Genomic DNA, 14,615 nt, shown 5'->3' on the forward strand with positions numbered 1-14,615 from the left:
TGGTGGACGGTACCGAGGATATACTTTCTGCACAGATTGGCACACACCCCCCCCCCCCCCCCACCGGCCGCCGTAATGTATTTTTTTTCTTTAGAGGGTAATTTTTGTTCATTCCCCACATCTGAGAAGGCCATAGCTTTTCAAGGTAGAATAGATCATATGCTGGAGCAGAATTGTAGTCATCTGTGGGTATTTGAAGAGATGAGTGACATCTGAAAGCAACTTATCTCTTCCACCAAACCCCTGTTTCTAGATTCGAATTGCAGCCTTAAATGCCAGCTCCACCATTGAGGATGATCATGAAGGAAGCTTTAAAAGTCACAAAACCCAGACAAAGGAGGCTCAGGTATGTAATGCAAGGTCTTCTCTGTAGGTGGACCTTCTCATTTCTATAGATGCTACCTCATTTTAAATGCATTTAGACATCTCCTCAGTGGAGTTTCAGGAGGAAATACCATTTTGAAAGATGGTTAGCTCTCCATCTCCTGTTAAACCTGTTTTACTTAGGAGACAATCATACTTAGGAGAAATTATATTTATTCTGTCAGTGTATGTGAAGGCCAGTTCAGCCCCCAGGCCCACTTCCATGCACCCCATTCCTTGTGCAGCCCTCGGGAGTCGGGATACCCAGGGAATGGTAGAATATTAATGGTAGATGGTGCTTCGAGGTTCCCTAGTGTATTGCCCTCATTTTATAGTGTGACGAGAGTCTTGAGGGGAGCAACCTAGACTGGGATCACCCTCCAGGTTAGTGAGGGAGCCAGGTCCAACCTCAACTCCCTAGATTGTTGGTCACTCCTCTTTCCCATGAGGCCTGGCATCTCTTCCATGTCAGCCTTCCTTCTTTCCATCCATTCATCTCGATACCCTTGTCCTATCCAAGTGTAACAGGGATTTGCTCCTGCCTTTGTTTTCCCTGAAATAAACGTATGCCTCCTTCCCCACCCTCCTGCATTTTATGGTAGAAATCAGGACAGTTCCAGAGCTGTCTCAGAAGTCTACTAGTCACCTGTCCCTAGTCTGTAAGGCATGTCAGTGAGGTTCAACCTACCCAGTGCCCCCTCCCTCCCACAGGAGGTTGTCATCCTCCCCAGGCAATGATCAGGCTATGGCAGAGTGGTGAGTAGAAAAACATGGAAACCATGCTGGGCGTGGTGGCTCATGCCTGTAATCCCAGCACTTTGGAAGGCTGAGGTGAGCGGATCACTTGAGGTCAGGAGTTCGAGACCAGCCTGGCCAACATGGTGAAACACCGTCTCTACTCAAAGTACAAAAATTAGCTGGGCGTGGTGGTGCATGCCTATAGTCCCAGCTACCAGGGAGGCTAAGGCAGGACAGTAGCTTGAACCTCGGAGGTGGAGGTTGCAGTGAGCGGAGATCATGCCACTGCACTCCAGCCTGGGCAACAGAGCGAGACTCAGTCTCAAAAAAAAAAAAAAAAAAAAATGGAAATCAGTTTTTGTTTATTTTAAGAGGCAGGGTCTCACTCTGTTACCCAGGCTGGAGTGTAGTGGCATGGTCACAGATGATTGTAACCTCTAACTCCTGGGCTCAAGCAGTCTTCCTGTCTCAGCCTCCTGAGTAGCTTAGGACTGCAGACACCAGGCCACCATGCTCAGCTGATTTTTAAATTTTTTGTAGAGACAGGGGTCTCTCTATGTGGCCCAGGTTGGCTGTGAACTCCTCGGTTTACACCTTGGTTTCCTAAAGTGCTGGGATTACAGATGTGAGCCACTGTGCCTGGCCTGCAATGGAAACCATTCACACTGAACTTTTTACTCACAACCCTTCTGACATCATATGTTTGGGGTATTTTTCCCCCATACCAACCAATTCTCCAACTCTCCTTACACCAACTGGGTGTCCTACAATTCAATTATGACACTAGCTATCCAGAGTTAGTGTCAGACTCTGCAGCACTAACAGCTCATCCCACAAAACTGCCCTCACTTCAGATGCCAATTGCAAGCATTGAGTGCGAGGATACCTACACTTCTGTCCAGCTGGGCTATAAAATCAGGGATTCTTACCTCCTACCCCTTTTAGGTTTGATACTTTACTAGAACGACTCACAGGACTTAGGAAAACACTTTATCTACATTTACCAGTTTATTATGAAAGATACAACTCAGGAACAGCCAAGTGGAGGAGATGTTTATGGCAAGGTATGGGGTGGATTCAGAGAGCTTCCGTGCCCTCTCCAGGTGCGGCACCCTCCCAGCACCTTGATGTTGTTCACCAACTCAGCAGCTTTCGGAACCCTGTCCTTTAGGGTTTTTAAATAGAGATTCCATCACATAGGCATGATTGATTAACTCATTGGTGATCAGCTCAATCTCCAGCCTCTCTTCCCTTCCTGGAAGTTGGGAGGTGGGGGAGCTGAAAGTTCCAGCTATCTAATCACATGGTTGGTTCCTCTGACTGTAGCCCTGCCTTACACACATTTTTGGCTTAAAAAAGACAGATCTTTATGCTGTATGAAAACATCTCTTGTCTTGATTTGCAGGAAGCAGAGGCTTTTGCATTGTACCACAAGGCCCTTGATCTGCAGAAACATGACCGGTTTGAGGAGTCTGCCAAAGCTTACCATGAGCTCTTGGAGGCACGCCTGCTGCGGGAGGTGAGGCACCAGCAGGCCAGGCAGTGTGCCGTGGTGGTTAGTGCATGGGCTATGGGGCTGGGTGCTCTGGGCCTTACCTCTGCTCTCCTGTTTCTTGGCTGGGGAACCTCGAAAACATTATTTCACCTCTCTGCCCGTATTTCCCCACCTCTAGGGTATCTGCCTCATTGAGTTTTTATGAGGGTTGAGTAAATCCAGTGAAGCATGTAGAATGATTCCTGGTGTAAGTGCTTGTTAAAGGCCAGCTATCGTTATTACTTAATCTTCACAGCTACTCTGCCCAGTAGCTGGGTTTTACAAATGTGGAAACTGAGGCTTAGTGAGGTCTTGATGGCTCAAAGCCATCCAAGTAAGTGAAGCATTCAAACCAGAATTGGAGTCCGTGGTTTGCCGATACCTAATGATCCTGTTGGCAGCACATTTTAGCAAATGCCGTTTGAGTGAAAGACCATGAGCTTGGCAAGTCTGTGTAGACATGCCATGGAGTTTTGAATATAATCAGAAGGATTGGGGACACTGGTTACAGCAGAGAGGGGCAGTCAGAGCAAGACCTGGTACAGCATGGGGACTATGGTAGTGGTGAGTGAGTTAATCCTTGAGTTGACTGTAGATGTTGACTGGAGGTTTGGGAATTGGTCCCAACCTGAAATTAATTTAGGAAGGTGTATATTTCATTAGGAGGAAAGGCGTTTGTTTTCAAGTACTCAAACATGCAGATGATGTGCATTAAGGAAGCAGATAAGCTCCATGGGTGTTTACTGGACTACACAGTCCTTCAGTTGAGCAGAGTCTCCTACAGTGCTAGGCATGCAGACACTTGCAGACATGACTCAAGCACACAAAAAACCTTGATGGTTTTTGCTGCCGATGACATAGAATACTGAGTTCTAACTGTCAGGAGAAAGCATCTGTTCCTTCTCTCACTCAAGGTATTTCTTTGTATTTCTGATTATATAGCTTGTCAAGATTCTTTGGTTACTGGTTACAGTGCCTTGGAATTAGGGGTATGGAACTTGTGACCTCCTCTTCTCCTGTTAGTAGGAAGTGGGTGAGGACCCAGAGAGGGAAAATTAGTTTATTCTATATTTACTGAGCTTTGGTTATGGACCAGTTGGAGGGCATGTTGGTCTTCCCTCTCAGGCCATGGTGGAATGCCGGGTGGGCCCAGCATCCAACAGTTGCTAGGCAGGAGCCTTTTACCTAAGGGCATGGTCATGTGTCAGCCTTTTAGTTGTAGGTGTGTGCATCTTTCTGTGCGCATTATATCACTTTCAGCCTTATATCACTTTCAGCCTTATATCACTTTCAGCCTCACAAGGTTGTTTTAGCACCCTCCTTGCTTATAATAGTAAAAACATGCTCATTGTAAGCAACTGAAAAATACGGAAAATATATAGAACAGTTTCTTTTTACACTCATATTGCATCGGCATACTTAATGTTAATTACATAATTACAGTTTTGCAGAAGATTGGCATAAATAGGTCCTGGACCACAGCTGACTCCTAAGAAGCATTCAGCCTGACTGGTGGGTGTCCTGGAGGGACTTGCTGGGGCAAGCCTTTCAGGATGAATGGAGAGTGGTGTTGAATGTAGGTAGTCTGTTAGGTGGAGATTAGTTAAGAGCATCCACTGTTATGTGCATGTGCATGTGTATTGCTGACTGTTTAGTCTGAAGTAGACTCACTCAGTCTCTGTAAATTTGTTCCCACTATTGTTTGAAGAGTTCTGTACCTGGAGGGACAGAGGTACCTGGGATCCAGCCCTGGTCAGCTGGTTCTTGGAGGCCTTTTTGTATGATAAGTCAGATGATGGTAGAAGATAACTGAATGGGGCTTCATTTGAGCTTCTTAGTCTTAAAGAAGTTCCTTAAGACCTCCGAGGTAGGTAGATTCTTGGATTAGTCAAGGGATGCTTCCTGAGGGTGGCATGTCTTCAGGTCTTACCTGTTCAGAACATGAAGAGCAATGTGTGGAAGCCACCTGTCCCAGGAAAGAGCTTCTTGGTGCCCCTGAGTTTTTTCTGTTAGAAAATGTTTTAGTCTTTGTCCTGTGGTTGGAGCAATAGTTTTCTAATCAGCAGTTTCTTAGAATATAAGGTCATTAAAGCTGTAATGAAATACTTTTTCATATTAAACATGTTTGCAATTCTTACAGTCTTTCAGCTCACTTTAACTCTTGATATTTAGGGTAGGAATTATTTTTCTTAATTACAGAGGTTAGACACTAATGTTTTAGTTAAATTAACAATTGTCTATGCTCATGTGATGTGTTATAGGGTTGGGAGCTCAGCCTGTTGATTCCTAATCCTGGAATGCCTGGGGTGAAGCTCTAGGCCTTTGCCCCCAGATAGCCTGCTCATACCTTGTCTTTTATCTTATACCTGGAGCTGCTGGCTGGGTCTACCTATGCTGTAAATGTTATTCTCTAGGCTTGAACCCTCAGGCATGGCAGTAGTGGTGAGGCAGCTTCTCTCTATCTCTATGGATGCCCAGACTGTCTGCAAACTATTAATACCTCAAGGTGGTCTGTTCTTCCCTGAGTGCTTGGAGTAGGAGTGATCTTATAAGAACACATGGTGCAGTGCCTTCATTTTCCAGCGGTGGACAACACTAGACTGGCTCAAGGGCCTGCAGCAGAGGCCAGCCTGGAAGGCAAGTATCCTGCTGGCTGCTTGCTAAGGCTACAAGGCCTAGTTATCACTTCTGTTTCTGTTTTGTTCACAGGCAGTTTCATCCGGTGATGAGAAAGAGGGGTTGAAACACCCTGGGCTGATACTGAAATATTCCACATATAAGAACTTGGCCCAGCTGGCAGCCCAGCGGGAGGATCTGGAGACAGCCATGGAGTTCTACTTAGAGGTGTGGTTTTGGCAGTGCTTAGCTCCCTTGGTGTTTTGAAAGCTCTTGGTGGAGGGGATGAGGTTGGGGTCTTGTGGGCCAAAAAGAAGAGTTTGTAGTGGTGGATCACCAAGCTATAGTACCCAAGGCTCTAGGGTAGGTCCATAGGTGATAACAATTAGTACTGACCAGGCCTGGAGAGCAGGGGCTGGGGCAGAGCACGTGCTTGGATGCAGAGGACTGCGTGTGAATTCTTCCTTTGCTGCTCAGTGCATGTGTGGCTGTGAGTGAGTGATTCAGTCTCTTGGTGTCTGTAGGTCTACACCAATATAGTGGGAATAATAAAAAAGAGCGTAGTTGTGAAAGTTAAGTGAGTTGGTATGCATAATAGTATGAAAACCAAAGTCTGAAACTGAGCATTCAATATGTTAATACTTCCAGCTATAATAGTATTGCTGTTATTTCATGTTACTATCAGTCTGTCTGTGGGCACCTCTAAAGCACCAGACACTATGCTATTTGCTTCCTATGTGTACACTAATCCTCATGCTATCTTGCAAGGAAGGAGTCTTTATCCTCACTTTAGTGATGAGGAAATGGAGGCTCAGGATCATTCTGCTAATCAGTGTTGCAGCAGGGATGTGAACCGAGGTTTGTCTTCAAAGTACATGAATTTTCTTGAATCCCATAAGACTCTCATTTTTTCAAGTTTTTTTGAAGACAGGGTCTCAGTCTGTTGCCCATGCTGGAGTGCAGTGGCACAATCAGGGCTCACTGCAGCCTCGACCTCCTAGGCTCAAGCGATCCTCCGACCTCATGCCCCCAAGTAGCTGGGACTATAGACATGCATCACCACACCCAGCTAATTTTTTGTATTTTTAATAGAAATGGAGTTTCGCCATGTTACCCAGGCTGCTCTCGAACTCTTGAACTCAAGCATTCTGCCCACCTCAGCCTCCCAAAGTGGGATTACAGGTGTGAGCCACCATGCCTGGCCCATATTTTCTTTTCTTCTCCTTTTACTTCTTTTACCTATTAAATATGTAAGGAATATAGATATTCAGATTGACAAAATATATCAAGAAAATGGGGAGACTGAGGCAGGAGATCACTTGAGGCTAGGAGTTTGAGACAAGCCTGGGCAACATACTAAGGCCATGTCTGTACAAAAAAAATTGCAAATTAGCTGGGTGTGGTGATGTGCCACTGTAGCCTCAGCTACTCAGGAAGCTGAGGCGAGAGGATTGCTTGAGCCCAGAAGTTTGAGGATGCAGTGAGTTATAATCACACTACTGCACTCTTGCCTGGGAAGTAGAGTGAGACTCAGTCTCAAAAAAGAAATTTTTTTTAAAAAGTTCTAAGTTAAATAACTTGGTCCCTGTAACTTTTTATGTGTCATTATTGCTCTAGATCTTGGAAACGTGTGACTCCAGGAAAGATGAGCTGGCATTGCTTGTCAGTTATAAGATAGTCATGGCACTTTTGCCATTTCCCTGGGTAATTCGAGTGGCTGTGCCAGTGCTGTGCTCCTCCCATCCCTGGGGTGCCTGCTCAAGGAGAGATCTGACTCTGTGTGTGTGTGTGTGTGTGTGTGTGTGTGTGTGTGTGTGTGTGTGTTTGTGTTTGTGTTTGCCCTCTGCTTGTGTTGCTTCCAGGCAGTGATGCTGGACTCCACAGACGTCAACCTGTGGTATAAGATTGGACATGTGGCCCTGAGGCTCATCCGGATACCCCTGGCTCGCCATGCTTTTGAGGAAGGGCTGCGGTGCAATCCTGACCACTGGCCTTGCTTGGATAACCTAATCACTGTCCTGTACACCCTCAGTGATTACACAAGTGAGTCATGCTTTAATGCTTTCTTCCATGTGCCAGTGGTTTTTGGAACAGCAGAGGAAAGGTAATTTGGATAAACTGAAAGCCAAAGTTAACACTGAAGGGCTTTGCCAGACTGTCAGGGAGAATGGAAATGTTCTTAGATTTCTGCTTTATTCTGCATCTCTTTCTTGATTTGTTAAATGCCTTGTAGTAATAAAGTAGCATGTTTTCTGAATGATTTTACTTTTGGCTGTCTAATTTTATTTTTTCTTTTTTTGCTTTGCAAGGTTTTGTTTGTTTGACAGAAGAAATGGCTATCTTATTTCCTCCCTGCACTGTCCCATTTTGTGTGTCTTAGTCTGTTTGGGCTGCCATTAAAAAAATACCATAGATTGGGTGGCTTAAAGAAATTGGCTGGGTATGTTGCCTCACGCCTGTAATCCCAGCACTTTAGGAGGCCAAGGCAGGCAGATCACTTGAGCCCAGGAGTTTGAGACCAGCCTGGGGAACATGGTGAAACCCCATCTCTTCAAAAAATACAGAAATTAACCGGGCTTGATGGTGCATGACTGTCATCCCAGCTACTCGGGAGGCTGAGGTGGGAGGATTGCTTCAGTCTGGGAGGTCGAGGCTGCAGTGAGTCGAGGTTGTGCAGCCACACTCCTGTCTGGGTGACACAGTGAGACCCTGTCTCAAAAACAAAACGAAACAAAAATAAATATTATCTAAATCAAATGTGGGTAAGACTTGAGGTACAATTCATGCTGAGACAAAACTCCTCTACAGTTGTAAACTTGTGAATACAGATAAATTATGTGCTTCCAAAATACAATGGTGGAACAGATACAGGATAAATATTTCCATTCCAACAGGGAAAAATAGGAAAGCAGGAAAGGGTGATGGGTCCCAAAACTTAGCAAACTTAGCAAGGCAAATTTGAGGTCCTAAGGCTCAGGAATAATTCTCTTTGCTCCGCCCTTGATGCTCTGCCCTTGATGCCCACTGAGGTGGCAACATCACCCTCATAGCACGTAGGTAGAGGGACAAGCCCCACCCTTTTGGCTTGGCAAGATGCTATGTTGAGACATCCTGGCCTATGCAAACTGGCGAAGTGGCCCCACCCTTTAAGGAACTAGCCCTAGCCTCTTGGTTTGTGGTGGGAGTGGCAGCTCAGATGATCTTTGAATCACCTTTGAGGTTCTTCTTCCTTTTCCTTGAAGGATAACATATATTCTTGATGTTCTTTCATTCTTTCTCATTTTTTTGTTCCCATTAGTCCCCACTAGCAGTGTTTCTGCCGGTATAATCCCACCTTTCTGGCTTCTGCTGAGGTACCTGATTAAATCTGTGGTTCATACCCCCACTGATCTTATAAGGAAATTGTTGGTCAGCCACACGCATAGTGTTCTCAGAACAAACTTTGTCAATTTTTGCAGTATGGATAGACAGAATTTTCTAAATCTTTAAGTTCTGGTTCCTTTTTGCTTAACAATGCCTTCTTATTTTCTCTATCTTAGCATTTTGGTATAAGCAGCCAGGAGGAACTGGGCTATGCCTTTAATACTTTGCTTAGAAGTCTCAGCAAAATAGCCAAAATTTCATTGCTTACAAGTTCTACCTTCCACAAAACACTAGAACATAGACATAATTCAGCCAAGTGCTTTGCTACTTTATAACAAGGATCATCTTTTCTTCATTGTCCAATAGCATGTTCTTTATTTCCATTTGAGATCTCAGCAGAATTGCCCTTGATGTTTATATTTCTATGAACGTTCTGTACATGATTATTTATTCTCTAGGAAGATGGAAGCAGTCTCTGTACTTCTTCTCTTCTCTTCTTTCTGAGCCTTCGTCAGAATCGCCTTTTTTTTTTTTTTTTTTGAGATGGAGTCTCACTTTGTCGCCCAGGCTGGAGTTCGGTGGCATGATCTCAGCTCGTTGCAAGCTCCACCTCCCAGGTTCATGCCATTCTCCCACCTCAGCCTCCAGAGTAGCTGGCACTACAGGCACCCACCGCCACGCCTGGCTAATTTTTTGTTTTTGTATTTTTAGTAGAGATGGGGTTTCACCGTATTAGCCAGGATGTTCTCAGCCTCCTGACCTCATGATCTACCCGCCTTGGCCTCCCAAAGTGCTGGGAGGCTGTGAGCCACTGCGCCTGGCCCAGAATCACCTTTAACAATCCTTACATACCAATATTCACTTTTTCCAGTGTACTCCTCAAAACTCTTTAAGCCTATCCCCAGTTCTAAAGCTCTTTCCAACACCAGACGTGGTAGCTCATGCGTGTAGTCCCAACACTCTAGGGGGCTGAGATGGGAGGATTGCTTGAGCCTAGAAGTTCAAGAACAGCCTGGGCAAGATAGTGAAACCCCATTTAAAAATATGTTTTTTTAAATTAGCTGGGCGGGGTGGTGCACACCTGTAGTCCCAGCTACTTGGAAGGATCACCTGAACCCAGGAGTTAGAGGTTACAATGAGCCGTGATTGTGCCACTGCACTCCAGCCTAGGCTACAGAGCAAAACCCTGTCTCTAAAGAAAATTTAAAAAATAATTGTTTCCACATTTTTAGATATTTGTTACGACAGCAGCCCACTTGTTGGTACCACTTTCTCTCTTAGTTCATGCTGCTATAACAAAATATGATAGATTGGGTAGCTTAAACGAGAATTTATTTCTCTCAGCTCTGGAGGCTGGAGAGTCTTTTTTTTTCTCTTCCTTTTAAAAAGACAAATAGGAATAGGATAGAATGTGTTGAGATAGATGAGGCCTTGCTCAACCTTCTCACCTCCAGTTCTTGTTTTCCATAACCACTTTTTAAATCTTTTTAATTGAGGCAAAACATACATACAATAAGGTGCATAAATCTGAGAACTGTCAGTTTGTATACGTGAAAACATGTCAAGATACAGCTCATGTGCAGCGCCGCAGGAGGCAGGTTATTTTGGGTCCCTTCCACTTTTTACAACCTTCTAAGGCAACCTTGATTTCTCCTTTTTGTCACCAAAGATGAACTTTGCCTGTTGTTGAACTTTCTCTAGGTAGAGTCAGTTCCTTTTAAGGAAAGTGTGTGCTTTCCTTAGCCTGGCCCCTTCTGCTTGTCATCCTGCCTGTGAGCGCACCCATGTGGGGCACAGCAGTCACTACTCTTCTTATTTTTGTGTAGTCTATTATGTGCGTTTGTACAATGTAGCCATTCTGTACGTGGGCATTTGGGTTATTTCCAGATTTGGGTTCTTAGTCATAACCTGCTATGAACATTCTTGTATATGTCTTTCAGTGAACATATGCACTCATTCTGTAGGTTGCCCCTCATTTCACTCCCACCAGCAGAATATGATAGTTCTACAAGGCCATGTTTTGACTCTAGCAGTTTCTTCTTCTGGAGGCTTTTAGTCTCTTCTTGGATGCTCCTCCTACAGTTTGGGACCATCTTTGGGGTTCAGCCTTCCTTCCCTACCAACTTCTTTAGTTCTTTGTACCCCTCTCTCATTGTAGGAGAAGTTATGCTTGGTAAACTCAAGTCTTTGTGGGAAGATTTGGGTTGGAGCATTGTATTAGGGTTCTCCAGAGAAACAGAACTAGTAGGATGTATGTAAGTATATAGAAAGAAATTTATTATAAGGAATTGGCTCATGTGGTATTGGTAGCTGACAAGTTCCAAGATTTAGAGGGTGAGTCAGCAAGCTGCAGACCCAGGAGTGATGGTATATAGTTCCAGTCCAAGTCCAAAGGCCTGAGAACCAGGAGAATTGATGGTACAGTTTCAGTCCATAGGCTGGTAGGCCCAGGAAGAGCTGATGTTTTGGTTTTAGTGAGAAGGTAGGGGGAAAAAACCCAATGTCCCAGTTCAAAGGCAGTCAGGCAGAAAAATTCTCTTACTCGGGGGAAGATCAGCCTTTTTGTTCTGTTTAGGCCTTCAACTGATTGGATGAAGCCCTCCAATATTAGGGAGGGCAATCTGCTTTACTCAGTCTACTGATTTAAATGTTAATTTCATGCAAAGACACCCTCACAGACACACCAAAAATAATATTTGGCCAAAGTCTGGGTATGCTGTAGCCCAGTCAAATAGATACATACATTTAATCATAACAGGGACTGAACTGATACATATACCTGTGAGAGCCCTGATAGATTTGACAGTCATTTAACAAAAAAATTAAAGCAGCATGTTAAATTGACTCTCAGGGCATTTTATACATTTGATATGAGTAGGGAGGAATGCTGCTGGGTTAAGGCCTGCTGATTGCCTCTTGTTCTAAGATTTCCCAGGCCTCCCCTCTGCAGGACTGTAGGGTGGCTAGTGAGTTTAACTTGCTACAGCTAATGTGCCTACTGAGAACCAGCATCATCCAAGTGCTCAGTGCCTTCTGGGTTTTCTCTCTGGAAGTCATTGATGGCCACCCTTCAAGTTTCATGTGGTCTCAGAGAAACCATGTCCCTTATTTGGCTGATGCAGGCACCTTTGGACCATCTGTTGAGCAGCTTGGACTGTGCTGGGATTGTACAGACCTCTCCTTGCTCACAGGCTGCACAGCCTTTGTGCACCTTGGGGCGTGAGGCCCTGCTGAGCATTGTGGCCAGTCTCTGCTCTCTCCTGCCAAGCACATTAGGAGTGCATCACTTCCTTCTCTCCCAAGGCTTCCATGTGCAGATTTCTACTTGTGCTCTGGTTTTCCTCCCTGTGTTGCTTCTCACTCTTAGGTGCTTCATTTTCTAGTTATTCTTGGTAGGAGTGACTTGCAGTCCACCTGCACCAAACTGAGAAGCTGGGCAGGGCATGATAGTGGTCCCAGTGTCTGGGCAGAGCTGGCACCCTGCTGCAGTATGCTGTTTCTCTGTGTGTTCACTGGTGAGACCTGGACTGTTCCCAATTACAAGTACTGAAAGCTTTCATAATTTATATCATAGTTCTGCTTTGTGAATCCATGCCATCCCATTTTTTCTGTGTGTTTACCTGTTAGTGTCTCCATTCCTGGAGGAGCTGGAGTTGGCACAGGCTTTCCAGATTAATGCCTTGAGGAGGCTTATTATTACGTTGACATGAATGATGTACATGTCTTAAATTGCGGCCGGGCGCGGTGGCTCAAGCCTTTAATCCCAGCACTTTGGGAGGCCGAGACAGGCGGATCACGAGGTCAGGAGATCAAGACCATCCTGGCTAACACGGTGAAACCTCGTCTCTACTAAAAAATACAAAAAACTAGCCGGGCGAGGTGGCGGGCGCCTGTAGTCCCAGCTACTCGGGAGGCTGAGGCAGGAGACCCGGGAGACGGAGCTTGCAGTCAGTGGAGATCGCGCCACTGCACTCCAGCCTGGGCGACAGAGCGCGAGACTCCGTCTCAAAAAAAAAAAAAAAAAAAAAAAAAGTAGGTAATAGCTTTAATAGTGGTTTTTTTTTTTTTTTTTTTTTTAAAAAGGAGGAAAATTGGAAAATACAGGTAAGCAAAATTCAATCAGTTTTATGTGTATAGTGGAATCACACTATGTGACCTCTTTTGTCTCCTGCTTCTTCCCAGTACTGTATCTTGGCCTTCTTTCTGGTCAGTAAGCACACTCCTCGACCATCTGTGTAGTGGCTGCTTGGCAACCCATTGTGTGAATTGGACATAATTTATTTAACCAGGTGCCATGGTGGGACAGAGTGGTTTCGAGATTTTTTTTTTCCTTGAGACAGGGTCTTACTCTGTTACCCAGGCTAGAGTATGATGGTACTATCACAGCTCACTGTAGCTTCGACCTCCTGGGCTCCAGCGATTCTCACTGAAGTGATTCTCAAGCATCAGCCTCCTGAGTAGCTGAGACTACAGGTGTACACCAACAACCCTGACTAATTTTTGTATTTTTTGTAGAGATGGGGTTTCATCATGGTGCCCAGGCTAGTTTCCAACTCCTGGGCTCAAGCGACCTGCCCAACTCGGCCTCTAGAGTGCTGGGATTGTAGGCGTGAGCCCTGTGCCTGGCTATTTCCAGATTTTTTGAAGGCTGTTTTCCAATTAGCCAATACATAATCACTGTGAGCCCTGTTGGATTTTTGCAGTAGTTCCTAGAGGTGGGATTCCTGGGTCGAGGATCTGTGTGTAATTACCTGTGGTCCTCCAAAAAGATCCTATGGTCTGTCCTCTGCCAGAGTCTTTGGTTCTACTCACCTTGCAGTGCCCAGTCTACTCTGGGTCTTATTACTAACCTGACTGAATTAGTTCAAGTGGTATCTCATTATTGTTTACTAGGCATTTCTTTGATTCTAGGAGTGGGAATATTTTCCTGATGTTAACTGGCAAGGCCAGAGCTTCTGAGTATGGTCCCCGAAGTCATAAACTGTTTCTTTCCCCGCCAGCATGTCTGTACTTCATCTGCAAAGCTTTGGAGAAGGATTGCCGGTACAGCAAAGGACTGGTCCTCAAGGAGAAGATTTTTGAGGAGCAGCCTTGTCTCCGGAAGGACTCTCTCAGAATGTTCCTCAAATGGTAAGTCCTTCTTCTTCCCATGCCATGTGCGCACGCTCTCCTGTGTGGCTGGTGAAGGTCAGGAGCACGTCACGTTTTCCCCTCAGGTCCATGGATGGAGCCCCTGTGCTCTGGGGCTTCATGCCCTGCTGCAGCCCCTCATCTAGTGAACTGACTTTGGGCTGCCTTGTTTATCACCCACCTGTACCTAATCTTGGCAAGGCCTCCTCAGGCTGCCTGCTGCCCACCTCTCCTGCTGCCCTGCCAGCTTTCAGTGTTCGCTAGCTCTCCTCTGGATGCTTGGGGCAGCCTGCTGCCCAGCTTGCCTCCTGCCTTTCCCCTCCCAGGATTTTATTCCTAGTGCTGCCCAAGATCAGTGTCCCAAACATGCTTCTGATCATGTACCACCCCTGCCTTGCCTCTAGGACACAACCCGTGCTCAGTTGCTTTACCAAAGAGGTTCTTTGCAGCCTGACCCCATAGTTCTCCCACCTCACCTCCTGCTTTTTCCCTCCCAGACTCCTTTTGTTAAGGCTGCGCCAACTCCCTTGCAGTTTCCAGGCGTGGTTCCATTGTGTGGCATCCTATCTTCTCACCCTGGCTCCCACTGCGCTCTAAACTGTCATGCCATCTTCCCACCTCTCCACCTGTCCTGCCATTGCCCCTCCTTTGCCAGGTGTCCTCCCACAGGCACACTTCTGAGGTGACCCAACAATACCTGCTCCTCTTGCCCAGACTGTCCTAATGCCTGCCAGCAGGGCTACACCTCAGAGCTGCTCGCTTTTGAACTTATCTGTTTCTCAGGTCACCTCTCTGTTGCTTTCTGAGCTCTAGCTGCCCTTCCCCCGAGCCCTCCAGCCCAGCCAACTCCTCCTGCCCTCTGGTCTTCCTT

The 14,615-nt window shown here is 45.8% G+C and overlaps 1 protein-coding gene across 5 annotated transcripts in view; it reads left to right on the forward strand.

Moving 5' to 3' along the window:
* CABIN1 (calcineurin binding protein 1) overlaps positions 1 to 14,615 on the forward strand; it is a 165,230-nt gene that overhangs the window by 17,713 nt on the left and 132,902 nt on the right. For all 5 annotated transcript variants that reach the window (XM_025399210.1, XM_025399212.1, XM_025399214.1 and 2 more), the window contains exons 3-7: positions 254 to 346; positions 2,507 to 2,620; positions 5,345 to 5,479; positions 7,114 to 7,294; positions 13,615 to 13,744. In XM_025399210.1, coding sequence (XP_025254995.1) covers positions 254 to 346; positions 2,507 to 2,620; positions 5,345 to 5,479; positions 7,114 to 7,294; positions 13,615 to 13,744 — 653 coding nt within the window. The remainder of the gene's footprint in view (positions 1 to 253; positions 347 to 2,506; positions 2,621 to 5,344; positions 5,480 to 7,113; positions 7,295 to 13,614; positions 13,745 to 14,615) is intronic.

Source organism: Theropithecus gelada, chromosome 10 (assembly GCF_003255815.1).
Source record: "Theropithecus gelada isolate Dixy chromosome 10, Tgel_1.0, whole genome shotgun sequence".
NCBI classification, from domain to species: Eukaryota; Metazoa; Chordata; class Mammalia; order Primates; family Cercopithecidae; genus Theropithecus; species Theropithecus gelada.